The sequence below is a fragment of the Erinaceus europaeus genome, chromosome 17 (genome assembly GCF_950295315.1).
Source record: "Erinaceus europaeus chromosome 17, mEriEur2.1, whole genome shotgun sequence".
Taxonomy (NCBI): Eukaryota; Metazoa; Chordata; class Mammalia; order Eulipotyphla; family Erinaceidae; genus Erinaceus; species Erinaceus europaeus.
In genome coordinates this window covers 81,170,344-81,188,835 of record NC_080178.1, presented here as the reverse complement: position 1 = coordinate 81,188,835, position 18,492 = coordinate 81,170,344, and the positions used below count along the sequence as shown (strand labels likewise).

The window sequence follows — 18,492 nt, the reverse complement described above, 5'->3', positions numbered from 1 at the left end:
TTTCCTTAGAAACTGTTTTGTGAATCATAGATAATCCTTATAGCTTTTTTTTTTAATTGCTTTATTGGGGAATTAATGTTTTACAGTCAACAGTAAAAACAATAGTTTGTACATGCATACCATTCCCCAGTTTCCAATATAAGAATACAGCCCCCACTAGGTCCTCTGTCATCCTCCTTGGAATCTTTATAGCTTTTATGTCACCTGCGTTGTTCTTTGTTCTCAAGTTTCTGTGTTTTTCTTCAAGGTAGAAAATGTTGTTGGCCCAGATAAACCGCGATTCCCAGGGAATGGCAGAGTTCCCCGGAGGAGGGATGGAGGCGCAGCATGTCACCCTGTGCCTGACAGAGGCAGTGACTGTCGCAGGTGAGCAGTCTGCTGGGGACGGTTCCTGTGGGTTTGCAAATGAAACTGCCAACACTGTGTTTACTGCCCTTCTCCTCTTTTGCTAAGAGCATGTAAAGGCTAAGCTTTCCCGTGAGTACTGAGTCTCGGTGAGGCTGCTGGGTACAGTAGGCCAGGGGAATATTTGTAAATACTAAGAGAAATCGCATTCGAGGCTAAATTAAGCAGTTTGGTGTTTGCCTAATTTTCATTAAATTACGTTACAAAGCCTGGACATTGGTTAGTATTCTAAGGAAAGGAACTTTTGTTTTTTTTTAAATAATAGACGGTGACAATTTAGAAAACATGGAAGGTGTAAGCTTGCAGGCGGTGACCCTAGCCGACGGCTCTACTGCTTATATCCAGCACAGTTCTAAAGGTATGTGCCTCGTGCGTAGCATATTGGCTGACAGCGGCTGCTCGTGGCCTCAGAGCCGGGTCTCCTAGCAGACAGTCCCACTTCCGTCTCTTGCAAGGACTCTGGGCTAAATACGCTAACTCTGTATAGTTTGTGTGGACCTTAAAATTTTATTTAGGGAATTTAAGATGCCCTCCGGTAGATACTCTAGCATGTCAGAGTTAGTAGGGAGAAAGAAACACTGGAGGTTCAGGTTCCCAATCCTCTTCCTAATTTCTAATAAAACATTTCCTACTTAAAGTTATTAGTGTTTTAAAGAGAACGTGACAGTAAATACGTTTGATTTTTTAACTTTTTTATTATCTTTATTTATTTGATAGGGACAGTCAGAAATCGAGAGGAAAGGAGGAGATAGAAAGGAAGGGAGAGGGGCGAGGCAGTGGCACACCGAGTTGAGCGCACAGTTTACAATGTGCCAGGACCCAGGTTCAAGCCCCTGGTCCCCACCTGCAGGGGGAAAGCCTCATGAGTGGTGAAGCAGGACTGCAGGTGTCTCTCTGTCTCTCTCCTCCTCCATCACCCCCTTCCCTCTCGATTTCTGACTGTCTCTGTCCAACAAATAGAGATATTTTTTTTTAAAAGGAAGAGAAACAGAAAGAGACACCTGCAGCCCTGCTTCACCACTTGTGAAGCTTTCCCTCAGCAGGTGGGGGCCAGGGTCTCCAGCTCGGGTCCTGGTGCACTGTGACATGTGCGCTCAGCCAGGTGCGCCACCACCCGGCCCTGACATACTTGATGTTTTAGATACAGCATTGTCTCTGAATCAGTGTTTACTTCGCTTTATGAAATAGCTCAGCTTCTGAGGCCATTGTTTTTATGAAAATCTACTGAGCACGTGTACTTAGTCAAGGAATGTAAATAGATCGCGGGCTGGAATGACAACTGACCTCAGATACACTGACATTTCTATCTCCCCAGTGTCAGCTGCCCACAGCCAGGGCCATTGTTCCCAAGTGACTCTGAAAGATATTCGTAGGTGTAACTAGTGCAGCCTACTCTGATTAACCACTCTTCCTCTTAAACTGGTCTCATTGGAAATTGGAGGGAAGGGAGGATGGCTGAGGGAGGATTTTCTGCTTTCTGTAGGATCACTGGATGTGTTATTGACTTGCCTCTCAGAACATTGAGGGAAGACTCAAGATGAACATGATCTTAAGTAGTGTATGTTTTTATAGTTGACATCATTTTGAAATTGTATAAAGTTTAGCATTTTTTACCTGTGCTTACTTACTGGCTCTGCTTTTTTGTTCCAGATGGAAAACTCATAGATGGTCAGGTCATTCAGCTGGAGGATGGTTCTGCTGCCTATGTTCAGCATGTGCCTATACCTAAAAGTAGTAAGTATTAAATACGTACCTTTATTTTTCTCCCCAGAGCCCTGCTTAGCCCTGCTTAGCCCTGCTCTGCTTTACAATGGTGTCCAAAACTGAAATGGGACTTCGGAGCCTCGGATATGAGAGTCTCTCTGCATAACCAATAACCATTCGGCTGTCTGTCCCCCCCCCCCCCAGTACTTACCTACTGATTGTCACACTCAACATTTGTCACCTGCTATTGCCTTCTACTCCCTAAACAGGATCAAAGTCTCTAGGAGAGGGAGGGACCCTTAAATGTAGGCCTTTCAAAATCGAATGTGATAGATGGTGCAGTGGATGGTGTTGAACTCAAAGGCATGAGGTCCCAAGTTTGATCCCTGGCATCACATGTGCCAGAGCAGTGCCCTGGCTCTCTCTCTCTCTCTTTCTCTCTGTCATGTTAGTGAAAACATTTTTCCTTTTTTTTTTTTTTTTTTTCCACCAGAATGCTGCTCATGTCTGGCTTATATGGTGCCAGTGATTGAACCTGGAATTTTTAGCCTCAGGCATGAGAGTCTCTTGGATAAACATTATGCTGTCTATACCGCCCACAAATAAATCTTAGAATAAATATAGTTTAAAAAATTAATTGAGTGGTCCGGAAAGTGGCGCACTGGATAAAACATTGGCCTCTCAACCATAATGTCCTGAGCTCAGTCCCCGGCAGCACATGTACCAGAGTGATGTCTGGTTCTTTCTCTCCTCCTCCTTTCTCATTAATAAAATATTTTTTAAAAATTGAGGCTGGTGTAGACAGTATAGTGGCTATGCAGCAGACTCCTGTGCCTGAGGCTCCAAAGTACCAAGTTGAATCTCCCACCACCACCACCACGTAAACCAGAACTGAGTAGTGCTCTGGTTTAAAAAGAAAGAAAAGAGGGAGTCGGGCTGTAGTGCAGCGGGTTAAGCGCAGGTGGCGCAAAGCACAAGGACCGGCATAAGGATCTCGGTTCGAACCCTGGCTCCCTACCTGCAGGGGAGTCGCTTCACAGGCGGTGAAGCAGGTCTGCAGGTGTCTATCTTTCTCTCCTCCTCTCTGTCTTCCCCTCCTCTCTCCATTTCTCTCTGTCCTATCCAACAACGACGACAACAACAATAACTACAACAATAAAACAACAAGGGCAACAAAAGGGAATAAATAAATAAAAATAAAATATTTTTTAAAAAATTTAAAAAATAAAATAAAAGAAAGAAAGAAAAGAAAGAATCCTGCTGTCCCACCCAGGACTTCCTTTCAGACATCATAAAAGTCACTGGACTGGGAGCCCAGCAGAAGCTCTCCCTGAATATTTCCAGTGTTTGAGTTAAGCCCTATGTTGTTTCGTCGTCTTAGCGCAGTGATGGGATTGAGCTCCGTGTCAGACCTGCGTGTGACGTCACCACTGAGCCACCTCCCTGGCCCTATTTCATTTTATTTTTTAAATGAGAAATTGAGATCAAGGCAGAGAAGAGAATGTGCATATCACCCAAGGCGTTCCACTTGTTTGGTTTCTTTGTTGTGGCTGTCTGTACTTTTCTTACTTGGCGCCTCACATGAAAGGTTCATTCAGTCCCACACACCACCATGAGCCAGAGTTGAGCAGTGCTCTGGTTGAAAAAAGAAAAAGAAAAGGGAGTCAGGCAGTAGCGCAGCAGGTTAAGCGCAGGTGGCGCAAGGCACAAGGACCAGTGAAAGGATCCCAGTTTGAGCCGCCCACCTGCAAGGGAGTCGCTTCACAGGCGGTGAAGCAGGTCTGCAGGTGTCTGTCTTTCTCTCCCCCTCTCTGTCTTCCCTTCCTCTCCTCTCTCAATTTTTTTCTGTCCTATCCAACAACGATGACAGCAATAACAACAACAATAATAATAGCTACACCAATAATAACTACAACAATAAAACAAGGGCAACTAAAGAGGGAAAAATGCTTAAATGTTTTTAAATGTTTGATTCCTTAAATTATATGTAGATTTTTTTATAGCATGCTTTTTTTTTCTTTTTGTTGCCTTTGTCTTATTGTTGTAGTTATTATTGTTGTTATTGATGTCATTGTTGTTGGATAGGACAGAGAGAAATGGAGAGAGGAGGGGGAAAACGGGGGAGAGAAAGACAGACACCTGCAGACCTGCTTCACCGCCTGTGAGGCGACTCCCTTGCAGGTGGAAAGCCGGGGGCTCGAACTGGGATCCTTACACCAGCCCTTGCGCTTTGTGCCACATGTGCTTAACTCGCTGCGCTACCGCCCAACTCCCTATAGCATGCTGTTAACATGTTATAGCATGTTACTGCTGAGTTATCGGTAACGCCTTTGAAAACGTGGAATCTAAATGTAAGCTTTGATCTCGAGCAGGGGACAGTTTGCGGTTAGAGGACGGTCAGGCTGTGCAGCTGGAAGATGGAACTACAGCTTTTATTCACCACACCTCCAAAGGTAATATGGCCTTGGAAACGCAGAGAGAACCAGGGGAGAGGGAGGAGTGTGGGGACAGTTAGACCTTTCATGAGTTTCTGAACTGTTGTTATGTAAAAGAATCGTGGTTGTAACGAGTCGGGCGGTAGCGTAGCGGGTTAAGCGCATGTGGCGCAAAGCTCAAGGACCCCGGTTGTTTTCTAAAGTATATACCACAGCAGGTTTTGGCACAGGTCTGAGTTAAAATCTGCTAATCTGAAGAGAAGGCTCGATTAACAGGCCCTGTTCCCAGGGAGATTTCAAATAGAGGCATCTCTTTAAAATAGAGAACTAAGCATTCGAAAATTAAATTGCGGGCGGGGAGACAGCATAATGGTTATGCAAACAGACTCTCATGCCTGAGGCTCCTAAGTCCCAGGTTCAGTCCCCGCACCATCCTAAGCCAGAGCTGATCAGTGCTTAGTGTCTCTCTCTCTCTCTCTCTCTCTGCATCTCTCAAAAATAAAATAAAATATTTTTTTAAAAAAAAGAAAATTAAATTGCTGATTTTTTTCTTTTATGTATGTATGTATGTATGTGTGCGTGTGATTTCTTTAGCAAGGTCCTTTGCAATTGAAGGGCTTTAATTACAACTAAATAAAAAGTATAAGACTCTGGGCCTGGACTATGGCGCACCTGTTAGAGCCTACACATTATAGTGTGGGAGGACTCAGGTTCAAGGCCATGGTCCCCACCTGTAGGAAGAAACTTCACACAAAGTGAAACGATGCTTCATTTGTCTATCCTCTTCTACCTCCTCTTTCTTGATTTCCTTTTATCTCTCTCTTTTTAAAAATTTTTTAATATTTATTTATTTATTTTCCCTTTTGTTGTCCTTGTTGTTTTTCATTGTTGTTGTTATTGATGTCGTCATTCTTGGATAGGACAGAGAGAAATGGAGAGAGGAGGGGAAGACAGAGAGGGGGAGAGAAAGACAGACACCTGCAGACCTGCTTCACTGCCTATGAAGCGACTCCCCTGCAGATGGGGAGCCCGGGGCTGGAACCGGGATTCTTAAGCTGGCTCTCATGCTTTGCACCATGTGTACTTAACCTGCTGCGCCACCGCCCGATTCCCCCCTCTCTCTTTTTAAAAAATATCTTATTTATTTATTTATTTTACTTATTAGTGGATAGAGACAGAGAAAGGGGAGGAAATAGAGAAGAGAGACACTTGCATCCCTGCTTCACCACTTATGAAGCTTTCCCTCTGCGGGTGGAGACCAGGAGCTTGAACCGGGGTCCTTGTGCACTATAACATGTGCACTTAGCCAGGTGTGCCACCGCCTGGCCCCATTAAAAGTCTAAGACTATCTGAAACAAACGTGGCAAATATTAATGTTTCTTGGATTTTTGAAGGGAAGACTAAGGCTGAATGCATAGGAGCACCCAACGCTCTGGGCCAGTAAGCCAGGTCACTTGGTCAGTGTGCTGCTCTGCTGTGTGCTCAGCCCAGGTTTGAGCCCAGCCCTCACTACATTGGGGAAGGTTTGGAGCTGTGGTCTTTTTCACTTTTCTGCCTCCATAAAAAAATAAATAAGGGGTCAGGCAATAATGCAGCGGGTTAAGCACACGTGGCGATGACCAGCTTAAGGATATTGGTTCGAGCCCCCGGCTCCCCACCTGCAGGAGAGTCACTTCACAAAAGGTAAAGCAGGTCTGGAGATATCTTTCTCTCCCTCTCTCTGTCTTTCCCTCCTCCCAATTTTCTCTGTCCTATCCAACAACCACGACATCAATAATAAAAACAACCATAATATAAAAGGGTAACAAAAAAGGGAAAATGACCTCCAGGAGCAGTGGATTTGAGTCCAGGCACTGAGCCCCACCAATAACCCTGGAGGCAAAAATAAATAAATAAATATAAAATGACGGGGTCAGGCAGTAGTGAAGCGGGTTAAGTGCACATGACATGGAGTTCAAGGACTGGTATAAGGTTCTCGGTTCAATTCCCCCGGCTACCCACCTTCAGGGGGTTCTCTTTATGGGCAGTGAAGCAGGTCTGCAGGTGTCTATCTTTTCCTCCCCCTCTGTCTTCCCCTCCTCTCTTGTTTTCTCTCTGTCCCACCCAACAACAGCAATGACAACAATAATGATAACAACAAGGGCAACAAAATGGAAAAAATAGCCTCCAGGAGCAGTGGATTTGTGGTGCAGGCACCTAGCCCCAGCAATAACCCTGGAGGCAAATAAATAAGACAACATAGAAGCTCTACCAGACTATTTTCAGCTCGGTGACCTTAAGCACATTATTTATAGTTCATGTACGTGGGTTTCATCATCTTTAAAAATGTAGGCTGATGGACTTGCAGTAGCACAGCAGGTTAAGCTCATGTGGCGCAAAGCGCAAGGACCGGCGTAAGGATCCCAGTTCGAGCCCCTGGCTCTCCACCTGCAGGGGAGTCGCTTCACAGGAGGCAGTGAAGCAGGTCTGCAGGTGTCTGTCTTTCTCTCCCCCTCTCTGTCTTCCCTCCTCTCTCCATTTCTCTCTGTCCTATCCAACAACAACAACAATAATAACCACAACAATAAAACAACAAGGGCAACAAAAGGGAATAAATAATTGTTAAAAAAATGTAGGCTGAGTATCCATTTCATAGGATTAGAACTAGGACAGAATGTGCAAATACATGTAAAGTATTTAGAATAATTATTGTTACATAATAAATGTTAAAAAAATGTTAGCTGGGCAGTTGGGCAGTAGCACAGCGGGTTAAGTGCACGTGGAATGAAGGACAGGCATAAGGATCCCGGTTCGAGCCCCCGGCTCCCCACCTACAGGGGAGTCGCTTCACGGATGGTGAAGCAGGTCTGCAGGTGTCTGTTTTTCTCTCCCCCTTTCTGCCTGCCTACCCCTCCTCTCTATTTCTCTCTGTCCTATCCAACGATGACATCAATAACTAATAATTACAACAATAAAATTTAACAAGGGCAACAAAAGGAAAAATTAATTAATTAATATTTATTCCGTTTTGTTGCCCTTGTTTTCTTATTGTTATTGTAGTTATTGATGCTGTCGTTGTTGAATAAGACAGAGAAATGGAGAGAGGAGAAGAAGATAGGAGAATAAGACAGGCACCTGCAGACCTGCTTCACCGCCTGTGAAGGGATTCCCCTGCAGGTTGGGACTCGAACCGGGATCCTTTTTTTTTTTTAATTTATTTCTTTTATTGGGGAATCAATGTTTTACATTCAACAGTAAATACAATAGTTTGTACATGCATAACATTCCCCAGATTCCCATTTAACAATACAACCCCCACTATGTCATTCATCATCCTTCATGGACCTGTATTCTCCCCATCGATCCGGGATCCTTACGCTGGTCCTTGCGCGTTGTGCCACCTGTGCTTAACCCGCTGTGCTACCTCCCAACTCCCTCAGGGGCATTTTTTGAATACTTTGTTGTTTAACTACACTTAAAAAAACTATGTTCTTTTTTTTTTCTGCTGATCATTAAGAGTAAACCCATGGGTTCTTATAATTAAATTTATTGTTTCATAATGTATTATATTCCATATTTTAAAAGTTATTTTAATTTTTTTCCCTTTTGTTGCCTTTATTTATTTTTGTTATTACTGTTGTTGTTGTTGTTGGATAGGACAGAGAGAAATGGAGAGAGGAGGGGAGAGAAAGACAGACACTTATAGACCTGCTTTACCGCCTGTGAAGCGACTCCCCTGCAGTTGGGGAGCTGGGGGCTCGAACCGGGATCCTAATGCCAGTTCATGTGCTTTCCTGCCTATTATTTTCTTGATATACTTATTTAGAGGAACTAAACTTGGAGTGATACTGCATAAGTACCGTGTGCTAATAGATTACGCCACTGGAGCACCAACTTGGAGTAATACTGACATACACTTACATCCTGGTTTCTCTACACACTGATTTTGACTGCTCTGCTTTCTGGGTTCACGAGGAGAGTGACTTGGCGTCCCCAAACCTAAATTTCCTACTGGTACAGTGGGGGTGGTAAATGCAGTGCACCTGACTCAGTGCTCGTGAACTACTGAGAAGCTTGTTCCGCTTCCCTTGAATATGTGTGTCAGACCGTCTCTGACTCAGTGCCATTCTCTTCCGCTCCCTCAGATAGTTATGACCAGAGTGCGCTACAGGCAGTGCAGCTGGAAGATGGCACCACGGCTTACATCCACCATGCAGTGCAGGTGCCTCAGTCTGACACGATCCTGGCTATCCAGGCTGATGGGACCGTGGCAGGTCTGCACACTGGAGATGCCACGATCGATCCTGACACCATCAGCGCTTTGGAACAGTACGCAGCAAAGGTAGAGTATTCTACCATGGTAAGACTCTCCCGGGACTAGCTTCAGTTCCCAGCACCACTATAAGCCAGAACTGAAGGGTGTTCTGTCACGCTCTCTTTCCTCTGTATCTGTTCTTTCTCATTAAAACAAAAAAAGGGAGTTGGACAGTAGCACAGCAGGTTAAGCGCCGGTGGCGCAAAGCACAAGGACCGGCATAAGGATCCTGGTTCGAGCCCCCTACCTGCAGGGGAGTCGCTTCACAGGAGGCAGTGAAGCAGGTCTGCAGGTGTCTGTCTTTCTCTGCCCCTCTCTGTCTTCCCCTCCTCTCTCCATTTCTCTCTGTCCTATGCAACAACAATGACATCAATGGTGACTACAATAAAACAGCAAGGGCAACAAAAGGGAATAAATAAATAATAATAAAAATTTTTTTAAATATATATATACCAAATATATATCCCAGGGCCAGGAAGATAGCTCATCCTGTTAGAACTCAGAAATCACATAGATTCAATCCTTGGCACCATCTCTCAGAATATAAAGTATTATTTTTGTTCTTAGAGCTTCACCACTGTGGGCCATCTTCACATAGAGAAAAGGGGTGTGGGTGGGTGGGATATAGCAGTATATATATGCATACATGTGTTTGTGTGTGTGTGTATATATATATATATATATATATATATTTCTTTTTTTTTTTTTTTTTTAACCAGAGTACTGCTCAGCTCTGCCTCATGGCAGTGTGGGGGATTGAACCTGGGGCTTGAGAGCCTCAGGCATGAAAGTCTCTGCATAACCATTATGCTGTACCCCCACCCATGATTTATTTTTCATCCATCCTCAACAATTATCAAAAGATAAAACTTAAAAACAAGGGGGGGTGATCTGGGAGGTGGTGCAGTGGTAAAGCTTTGGACTCTCAAGCATGAGGTCCCGAGTTCGATCCCCAGCAGCACATGTGCCAGAGTGATGTCTGCTTCTTTCTCTCTCCTCCTATCTTTCTCACAAATAAATAAAATCTTTAAAAACAAACAAAACAAAAAAAAATTTTACTGTAAAAAAAAAAGTGGGGAATCAGGCAGTAGTGCAGTGGGTTAAGCGCATGTGGCGCAAGGACTGGCCTAAGGATCCCAGTTCGAGCCCCCAGCTCCCCACCTGCAGGGGAATCACTTTACAAGTGGTGAAGCAGGTCTGCAGGTGTCTGTCTTTCTCTCCTCCCTCTGTCTTACCCTCCTCTCCATTTCTCTGTCCTATCCAACAACAATGACATCAATAACAATAATAATAATAACTACAACAACAAGGGCAACAAAAGGGAATAAATAAATAAATATTTTTTAAAAGGTGGGATAATAGCATAGTGGTTATGCAAAAGGGAATAAATAAATAAGTATTTTTTAAAAGGTGGGATACAACAAGGGCAACAAAAAGGAAATAAATTTTTTTTTTTAAAAAAAAAGGTGGGATAATAGCATAGTGTTTATGCAAAAGCCTTTCATCTCTGAAGTTCAATTCCTCACAGCACCAAAAACCACAGCTCAGAAGTACTTTGATTTAAAATTTAATTTTTATGTTTTATTAATGAGATAGAACCAGCGCGTCACTCAGGTGTATGAGGCAGGAGATCAGACTTCGGGTGTCGTGCGTGAAGTCGAGCACGCTGCCCATTGTGTGGCCTGGGCCACCATGAAACTTTTTTTTCTTACTTGTTAACATGCAAGAGAAAAAGGAAAGAGAAACAGCATCAGTCCACATTTGATGCTGGGATTGAACTCAGGATCTTACTGATTTGACTAGCACTCTGCTCATGTCTGACTCACGTCGGTTGGGGGATTGAAGCTGGAACCTTAGAGCCTCAGACCTGAGTGTTTGCATAATCATTCTGCTCCCCACCCAACCCATCATAAAACATTTTTTAAGCTTTATTTTATTCCTGTAGGTGTCCATTGATGGAACTGAAAGTGTAACAGGTTCTGGGATAATTGGAGAAAATGAGCAAGAGAAAAAAATGCAGGTATGTAAAGCAATTTTTTTATTCCAGAGTCCTTTCCTTAGTACTTGAAAAGAAACTTTTTCTTTGTACTTAAGGCTACTTCTATGGATGGAAATAAGACTAGGTAACTTAAATGCCACTCTAGGAAAAATCTTACCAGTTCAGGAAAACTATAGATTTAGCAACAGCTCTATTACAATACCTCAGCTCTCAGGAAACCTTCTATGGATGCAGAGTGGCACTAAATAAATGGAAGTAACACAGAGCCATACGGGAAGTGGTGTAGTGGTAGAGCTGTGAACTTTTAAGAACGATAATTATTTGGGGCCGGGCGGTAGCACAGTGGGTTAAGCGCACATAGCGCAAAGTGTAAGGACCAGCTTAAGGATTCCAGTTCAAGCCCTTGGCTCCCCACCTGCAGGGGAGTCGCTTCACAGGCAGTGAAGCAGGTCTGCAGGTGTCTGTCTTTCTCTCCCCCTCTCTGTCTTCCCCTCCTCTCTCCATTTCTCTCTGTCCTAGCCAACAACAATAATATTAACAACAGCAATGATAAACAACAAGGGCAACAAAAGGGGGAAAAAATAGCCTCCAGGAGCAGTGGATTTTTAGTGCAGGCACCAATCCCCAGCAATAACCCTGGAGGGAAATTAAAAAAGTCACTCTTATTTTAAAAATATAGATAAATAAATATAGATAAATCTATGCCTTAAGTATGTCAAGGAGTACTTGCATAGTACTAGAATTGGTATTGGTTCTGAGTCTGATTGCATAAACATTATGCTATCTGTCCCCAACCTAGAATCGATTTTACCAGAGTAGAAATAGATCTGTGACCTTTATTTCCTTTTCATTTGCCCTGTTGGTATTATACATACATGATATCAGTGTTCCTATGCTGAATTTTTTTCCCCAAAAATCCTAATAAAAGGTGAGAGAAAGAGACATCGCAGTACTCCACTATATGTGGCATATCCACTGGCACTGTGGTCTTCCATGGGAGGGTCTGTGCTCTACTCAGTGAGCTACCTCCCAGCCCCTGAACTTTATTTCTGTATAAATAATTTTAGTCATACTTATGTTTTATCTAGATTGTATTACAAGGCCATGCAACAAGAGTAACAGCTAAATCCCAGCAGAGTGGAGAAAAGACATTTCGATGTGAATATGATGGATGTGGAAAGTTATACACAACAGCTCATCATCTTAAGGTATATATAAGAGAAATGCTATGTTGAGATATGAGGATACTTGGGACACTGCATGCCCGGCATGGCGTACTTGTGGCATCCAAACGCCGCTGTTTCCCCTCATAAAAGAAAAAGACACGTTGAGTCATAAAGACACAAAGAGCCTATGTAGGTATGGAACCTGTCGGGTCTTGAAAGACGGGTCTATGTTTTCTTTCTTTCCCACTCTCTCTTTATCTCCCTCTCTCCTTTTTTTTTTTTTTAAATAAATATTTTATGATTGATTAATGAGAACTAGGAGAAAGGGAGAAAAAGAGACAGCATAATTCTGATATATGTGCTGCCTGGGTTAGAACTCAGGACTTCATGTTTGAGAGGCCAGTGCTAGGGGCCAGGCAGTAGCACAGTGGGTTAAGAGCACATGGAACGAAGTGCAAGGACCAGCGTAAGGATCCCGGTTTGAGCCCCCGGCTCCCCACCTGCAGGGGAGTCGCCTGTTTCACAGGTGGTGAAGCAGGTCTGCAGGTGTCTGTCTTTCTCTCCCCCTCTCTGTCTTCCCCTCCTCTCTCCATTTCTCTCTGTCCTGTCCAACAATGACAGCAATAACAACAGCAACGTTAAACAACAAGGGCAACAAATAGCCTCTAAACAACAAGGGCAACAAAAAGGGAAAAAATAGCCTCTAGGAGCAGTGGATTCGTAGTGCAGGCACCGAGCCCCAACGATAACTCTAGAGGCAAAATAAATAAATAAGGTGGTCGGGCGGTAGCCCAGCGGGTTAAGCACATGTGGCGCAAAGCGCAGGGACCCCCGTAAGGATCCCAGTTCGAGCCCCTAGCTCTCCACCTGCAGGGGAGTCACTTCACGTGCGGTGAAACAGGTCTGCAGGTGTCTTGTCTTTCTCTCCCCCTCTGTCTTCCCCTCCTCTCTCCATTTCTCTCTGTCCTATCCAACAACAAAGGACATCAGCAGTAACAGTAATAACCACAACAAGGCTACAATAACAAGGGCAACAAAAGGGAAAAAAAAAAAAAGGCCTCCAGGAGCAGTGGATTCATGGTGCAGGCCTGAGCCCCAGCAATAACCCTGGAGGCAAAAAAAAAAAAGCAATGAATAAATAAATAAATAAATAGAAATTTTAAAATGTTCCCACTAAAAATAGAGACAGTCCAGTGCTTTATTCACTGCACCACCTCTTAGACCACTGTTTTCTTCATGTCTGTCTCCTAATAGCTAGCATACTACCCAGCACATGTTAAGCACTCTACATATGTGAATATATCATTTTCACATGTAAAATTTGTGTAATCATATAAGAGTGGCATCTGTAGCCACTGTCAGTAGTAATTTAGGGTTTTAGTAGGAATTAGAAGTTGATGTTAATGCTTTGTCTCACATGTTTAGGCCAACTTTTTTGATCATAACTAAATATAAAGTGCCACAACTCATAGTAAAGGTATCAGATACTTCCAGTGTGTCCGAAAGTGGGCCTCTGATACAGTTGAAGTAGCAGCCACTTCCCCTACTTACCAGTATGTCACCCTGGCATTATGAGCCTCTGACCACTCATTTACCTCATGTATGTGATTGGCAGTTGAAGGCACCTCCCTCTGGGTTTGCTAGTGAGAGTTACATCAGTTAAGACTCCACATGGGAAATACTGAGCCGTAACCTGGTATGTAGTGACGTCTTAATAACTGGTGGCCACTGTTTGGATTATTGATTTGTCTCAGCCACCCTCTGGGATAGTGATTACCACATCCTGACTTAATACGAATGACATTGAGGTTCAGAGAAAGCGAGAGCCGTGGCCACAGCACCCTTCAGTGGTGAAGCCTCGTCTCAGGTCCCTCTAGCAGCAGCCCCACACTCCTCAGCCTCTGTGGAACGGTCCCTCCCCACATTCTGCTCCTAGCTCTCATCCTGTCTATGGATGTTCCATATACGACACTTCTGACCACTCGAGGAAACGCAAGCCTTGTTTCTGTTTTACAAGGAGTACTTCATGTAGCATTAGGTCTCTGTTGATAATTCTTAGACTGAAGCTTTTGAAAAAAATAAAAATTATGTATTTCAGAAAGAACATAAAAACAAAAGAATCAGCATCAGCAGTGGGGGTGTTTATACTGGGGTTCCTACCTGACGAATGCCTAGGGATTCATGCATGCATTGTAATGACAGGTCCATGAGAGGTCACACACCGGAGATCGGCCCTATCAGTGTGAGCATGCAGGCTGTGGGAAAGCGTTTGCAACAGGTAAATAAAAAAACCTTTTGTGCTCCTTTGTACAGAGTGCGGCTCGACCAGGTGTGCCACTTCCCAGCCCCCTTGTGGTTTGTTCTCCTTTGTTTCTTGGTTCCACTTGGGGGAAAACAGAGGCAGAAATTCTCTCTCTCTTTTTTTTTTTTTTTTGGCCTCCAGGGTTATTGCTGGGGCTCAGTGCCTGCACCATGAATCCACTGCTCCTGGAGGCCATTTTCCCCCCTTTTGTTGCCCTTGTTGTGGTTATTATTGTTATTGTTGATGTCATTTATTGTTGGATAGGACAGAGAGAAATGGAGGAGAGAAAGACAGAAGGGGGAGAGAAAGACAGACACCTGCAGACTTGCTTCACTGCCTGTGAAGCGACTCCCCTGCTAGTGGGGAGCCGGGGGCTCAAACTGGGATCCTTACGCCGGTCCTTGTGCTTTGCGCCATATGTGCTTAGCCTGCTGCGCTACCGCCCGAACCCCTGGTTTTTGTTTTTTGTTGTTTTTTTTTGCTTTTTTTTTTTTTATTAGCAAGCCTACATTACTGATTTTTCAGTCTTCAACTGTTGCTTGTCTTGCTTGTTGTTTTCTTTTCCTCTGTTCTGTTTTGTTAGATCTGTTTCTTCCTACAGCATTTGAGGTTTCACTCCACACTTTATTATCTTTTGATATCTTCTTCTTTACTTTTTTCTATATATATGATTAATAGTGGCTTACAATATTTTGAGATTACATGTATAGTTCTACACCACTCCCATCACCAAAGCTTTGTGGCCCCATCCTCCCCCATCTACCAACGATAACCACCATAGTTCTCACAAAGTCTTAGAAACAGTTCACGTCGGAGTCTGTTCTCTGGCACTTGGTAAGCTGGAGTTGAGAGGCTGGGGTTATGGGTCGTTGTACCAACACCCATGTCTAGCAGAGAAGCAATTGCAGAAGCCAGAACTACTACCATGTGTACCCAAAATAAAACGATTCTGATCCTCACTCCCAGTGGGTGAGAAGTGATAGGAGGAAGAGGATAAGAAGGCTCTGAACTCCAGCTCCATCAGGACCCAGAGAGGAGGAGGAGGAAAAAGGGAGGGACATTTAGATGTAGTAACAGGCTTATATGTGGCTTGGAGGGGGAGAGAGGACTGAGTCTGGAAGGAGAGGGGGGTAGGTATGTACAGATGTAGACAGATAGTGGTAGAGATGGCAGTTAGCCCTCGTCTGCAACCTTGGGGAACTGCAATGGCTTTTAATGGGGGTTTAGAACTCTGGTGGTAGATATGGTGCAGAATTATACCCTAGTCGACGTGTCTTTAGTAAGTCAATATTAAATCACTAATAAAATTCTTAAAAATTCATAGGACTCAGGCAGTAGCGCAGCGGGTTAAGCACATGTGGCGCAAAACGCAAGGACCGGCGTAAGGATCCCAGTTCGAGCCCCCGGCTCCCCACCTGCAGGGGGGTCGCTTCACAGGCAGTGAAGCAGGTCTGCAGGTGTCTGTCTTTCTCTGCCCCTCTCTGTCTTCCCCTCCTCTCCATTTCTCTCTGCCCTGTCCAATAAAAAGCAAAGAAACAAATGCATATGGTTGGTTCAGTAGGTAGAGGTTAGTTCTTCCTGTGGGAGACGGGTGTTGGTCCCTGACACTGCAGACGAGCACCAAAGACAGCAGCAGCACAGCCTCCTCCATTGCTGGCGCAGTGCTGCCTTTGTGTCTCGTTGTCCCTCTCTCCCTCCTACTCTCTCTCAGGACATAGAAAGCCATACCACCAAATTTTTAATAGTTACTTTCTTGTGTTTACCTGGTATTATATCCTTAGTGTTTACTATGCTTTTTCTTTTAAAAATCTACTTTTTGATAGCTTAATTTCAGTATGCATGTTTAGAGATACTTTGTGTAGTTAAGTTTCTTTTAAAATTTTCTTTAAGGTTATGGATTAAAAAGTCACGTCAGAACTCACACAGGAGAAAAGCCATACCGGTGTTCAGAAGATAATTGTACTAGATCTTTCAAAACTTCAGGAGATCTACAGAAACATATTCGAACTCATACAGGTATTGGAGTAAACAGAATATTATTATAGAGGCGGGGAGTTTTTTGTCCACAATGAAGAGATTTACTAAAGCAATCTCTGGGAAGGTGTCAAAGAGTCAACTGCAGGGCTTTCTTCCAATTCTGGAACTTCCATGCAGCTTGCTGTGTGAACATTTCTGCTTCTTTCTGTGACTTTGTTAAATCTTCAGAGGGATCCATGTCCCCAGAGGAGTTAACAGCGTCCTGGACTACAGCCTTCTCAGTTTTTAGTTGGGATGGAATTATCTTGGTTTCACTTATTTGAGTAACGTATTTTTCTCGGAGTATACATCTACTTAATAACCTAATAGAGATAAAAACCTAAGGAGTAGGGATCCTCAATGTAATAACTTCTTTATTATTTATTTCCCCACTCCCATCACCAGAGGTCTGTGTCCCCATTCCCACACCTACAGATAACCACCATCATTCTCCCACAGTCTTGAAAATAGGTTGAGATTTTTTTTTTTTTACCTTTGTATATTCAGTTTTCTATATAGTTGTCCTGACTTCTTTCACTGAGCACAGTTTCCAGTTCCATCCACTTTATCCCAAAGGACACAGTATCCCTTTATATGGTTGCATAATACTCTGTTGAGTTTATGTCACAAAACTTTTTGTCCAGTCATCTATGGAAGGGCATTTTGGTTGTTTCCAGGTTTTTGCTGTTGTGAATAAAGCTGCTGTGAACATGGGATGCTTAGGTGTTATTACATCTTTTTGGTTTATGCCTAGGAGTGGAATAGCTGGGTCCTATGCCATTTCCATTAGTAGTTGCTTAACGATTCTCCATACTATTCGTTTTTTTAACTCTAATTTTTTTTTTAAGTTTTTATTTATTAATGAGAAAGGGGGAAAAGAACCAGACATCACTCTGTACATGTGCTGCGAGGGATCAAACTCAGGACCTCATGCTTGAGAGTCAGTGCTTTATCCATTGAGCCACTTTATAGGCCACATCCATACTGTTCTGCATAGCGGTTGTACCAGTTTATATTTCCACCAGCAGTGTAGTAGAGTTCCTCTCTCCACATCACCAATACTTATCTTCTCTTGTTTTATTGATGGAACCCATTTTCATAGGTCTGAGGTGGAATCTCAGTGTGGTTTTGATGTGCGCTTCTCTGATGATGAGTGAATTAGAATATTTACACATATGTCTGTGGACCATATATTTTTAAAAATAAATTAAAAGAAAAAAAGAGAACTGCAGCACTGTTTACTGCTCATGAAGTATCCCCCCAGTAGGTGGGAACCAGGCACTTGAACCAGGATGTTTGCACCCTGTAATGTGTGTGCCTAACCAGGTATGCCGCTGCCTGAACCCCTAAATAAATAAACCTTATTATTTATATTTATTTTATCAGAGCATTGTTCAGCTCTGGCTTATGGTGGTGAGGGGGATTGAACCTGGGACTTTGGAGCCTCAAACAACAGAGTCTGTTAAATTAATCATTATGCTATGTACTCTTTATCCAAAACTGTTGTATTTTTAGTAGATTTGTTTACTTTTATGGTATAGAGAGAAGCCAGAGCACTGTTCATCTCTTGCATTGGGTATTACTGGGTATTTAACCTGAGCCCTCTAGACCCTCAGGCTTAAAAGGTTCATGTGCTGTCATTAGGTTATCTACCTGCCCCATTAAATAAAAACCTTAAAAAAAATAAGTCAAGGAAATAGTGCCAGTGAAAGATCATAGTGTTAATGCAGCAGACTTTTGGGGTTTTTTAAATTTTTTTTTAATTTATTCCATTTTATTGCCCTTGTTTTATAGTTGTTCTTATTGATGTCATCGTTGGATAGGACAGAGAGAAATGGAGAGAGGAGGGGAAGACAGAGGGGGAGACAAAGACAGACACCTACAGACTTGCTTCACCACCTGTGAAGCGACTCCCCTGCAGGTGGGGAGCCGGAGCTCGAACCGGGATCCTTATGCCAGTCCTTGCGCTTTGTGCCACCTGCACTTAACCCACTGTGCTACCGCCCCACTCACTGTTTGTTTTTAGATTTATCGTGATTAGGGAGATGACTCAACTGACACAATGTTGTACTTACATAGCTCAAGTTCCAATTCCATCTCTAGCAGAGAGGGAGAGAAAGACAGACACCTGCAGACCTGCTTCACCACCTGTGAAGCGACTCCCCTGCAGG

The 18,492-nt window shown here is 43.5% G+C and overlaps 1 protein-coding gene across 3 annotated transcripts in view; it reads left to right on the top strand.

Moving 5' to 3' along the window:
• Window positions 1-218: 218 nt before the first annotated feature.
• ZNF143 (zinc finger protein 143) overlaps window positions 219-18,492 on the top strand; it is a 35,021-nt gene continuing 16,747 nt past the window's right edge. The window contains exons 1-9 of one of the 3 annotated variants that reach the window (XM_060177210.1): window positions 219-366; window positions 671-763; window positions 2,056-2,139; window positions 4,479-4,562; window positions 8,669-8,865; window positions 10,784-10,858; window positions 11,926-12,045; window positions 14,206-14,281; window positions 16,196-16,321. In XM_060177210.1, coding sequence (XP_060033193.1) covers window positions 255-366; window positions 671-763; window positions 2,056-2,139; window positions 4,479-4,562; window positions 8,669-8,865; window positions 10,784-10,858; window positions 11,926-12,045; window positions 14,206-14,281; window positions 16,196-16,321 — 967 coding nt within the window. In that variant the 5' untranslated portion in view covers window positions 219-254. The remainder of the gene's footprint in view (window positions 367-670; window positions 764-2,055; window positions 2,140-4,478; window positions 4,563-8,668; window positions 8,866-10,783; window positions 10,859-11,925; window positions 12,046-14,205; window positions 14,282-16,195; window positions 16,322-18,492) is intronic. The other 2 variants (XM_060177209.1, XM_060177208.1) reach the window with 2 other exon arrangements.